This window comes from Oncorhynchus masou, chromosome 26, assembly GCF_036934945.1.
Source record: "Oncorhynchus masou masou isolate Uvic2021 chromosome 26, UVic_Omas_1.1, whole genome shotgun sequence".
In the NCBI taxonomy this organism is placed as follows: Eukaryota; Metazoa; Chordata; class Actinopteri; order Salmoniformes; family Salmonidae; genus Oncorhynchus; species Oncorhynchus masou.
Window position 1 is genome coordinate 14,927,279 of NC_088237.1, and position 1,552 is coordinate 14,928,830.

Consider the following 1,552-nt stretch of genomic DNA (forward strand, 5'->3'; position numbering starts at 1 on the left):
CATTTGGTTCATGGCCAGACTGTGGACATTAAAAACAGACCAAAAGATAATACATTAAGATAACAATGCCTGCCGACCTGAGTCTATTGTTAATCTTTTTAATTGTTGATTATGTAGCCTAAGGAGTAACTCATTCCTTCCCCTTTTTCATTCATGTGTTTTCTTAGAATGAGCTCAGAATCGACAGGGGTAGAGATAGACTAACCAATAATCGGATTATCTAATGAAAGCTTTAAATGGCTGAGATATGCTCAGTGTTTCATAACTGAGGGATTGACACCTTTATTAATACACTAAATCATCAAGAAGAGTATGCGATAGGCTTATGTAATGTCATCCCACAGGGAATAATAATAGAATAGAACAGAACAGAACACTACAGAATATAATAGAATAGCCATGCACATCTGTGGGATAGGGGTGACACTTATAACAGCATTATTGTTGCTCTCTCTAGTGAAGTTCCATGATGAAGTCCCATCTCACATTTACTCCAGACAATAATAGTATCTCTAAATGTGACCTCTTGACCTATGTATGCTATATCTCGGAGGCGGAAAGCTGTCCACATTCCATCCCCCCCTAAAGACCGATAGCCCTGCTGTTGCTGCTGCTGCTGTTGTTGCTCCTGCATTGCAATCAGACGAAACGCTAGGACCCCGCGGACAACCTCTTTGGATGACACAGAACAAACTGCGAGTTGAGTTTTGGCCACTCAAACATGGAAAAGTTGAACTGACAGCGCATAACTAACTCGGCACTCTGAATTGGACGATAGGTAGGCTAGGCCTATCATACCGCTACCGGGGAATTGTTTTTGTGGAGAGATCGATTTTGGGAATCAGTGTCTACGTGCGCAACTGAAGTTTTATTTTATTTGTTTTGATTTAGACTGCTGTGCAATATTATGATTTTTAGTGTTTGACGTTTGCTCTGGGAGTCAAAGGAGTGCTGAACATTAATAATTTAACCAAATGGATTATGTTCATTTGGCGCAAAAGCCCTTATAAGAAGTTGTTTTGTTGTAATGTTCTGGATATGTTTTCGCAGTATACCTTGCTAAGTGAGTGATGATTGATTTGGATATGTCAGCACCGCTGAGCGCTCATCCACACACTCCATCATTCCTGGACTGAGGAAAGTAAGAAACCACCTGTTGTGAATGCTTTCTGGAACTTACCACGGATCTACGGCGGCTGCTAAAACAAGACATTGGAAAGTTGCGCGCAGTACGTACAGAGACATGTAAACCCGGTATGTCTTACACGGAACACTGAGAACTCGTTTTGTATTCCTGGGACAGACTAATGATCCAAATTGAATTGATTTATATTCCTTTTAGTTAATGATGTTGCCATGGTGGCGCGGGTTAGGATGAGGAGTCCTGTTTTGGCCACCGGTTGCTGTTGCGCTCAGAATGGCTCGCGAGGACGCGGTGAGGTGCCTGCGCTGCCTGCTCTACGCTATCAATTTACTCTTCTGGGTAAGAGAAGCGGAGACCCCCAACAGGTGGCTGCGTTGTGCCCGCGCTCATGCTACACAATGCATACAA

General features: G+C 42.9%; 1 protein-coding gene across 3 annotated transcripts in view; it reads left to right on the plus strand.

The window, feature by feature from the left end:
- The first annotated feature begins 687 nt into the window (after positions 1 to 687).
- The window catches only part of LOC135514867 (tetraspanin-12-like), a 15,077-nt gene continuing 14,212 nt past the window's right edge, over positions 688 to 1,552 (plus strand). Inside the window, exons 1-3 of one of the 3 annotated variants that reach the window (XM_064938532.1) lie at positions 689 to 778; positions 1,051 to 1,254; positions 1,343 to 1,483. In XM_064938532.1, coding sequence (XP_064794604.1) covers positions 1,418 to 1,483 — 66 coding nt within the window. In that variant the 5' untranslated portion in view covers positions 689 to 778; positions 1,051 to 1,254; positions 1,343 to 1,417. Of the gene's footprint in view, positions 1,255 to 1,342; positions 1,484 to 1,552 lie in introns of all 3 variants that reach the window. The other 2 variants (XM_064938533.1, XM_064938531.1) reach the window with 2 other exon arrangements.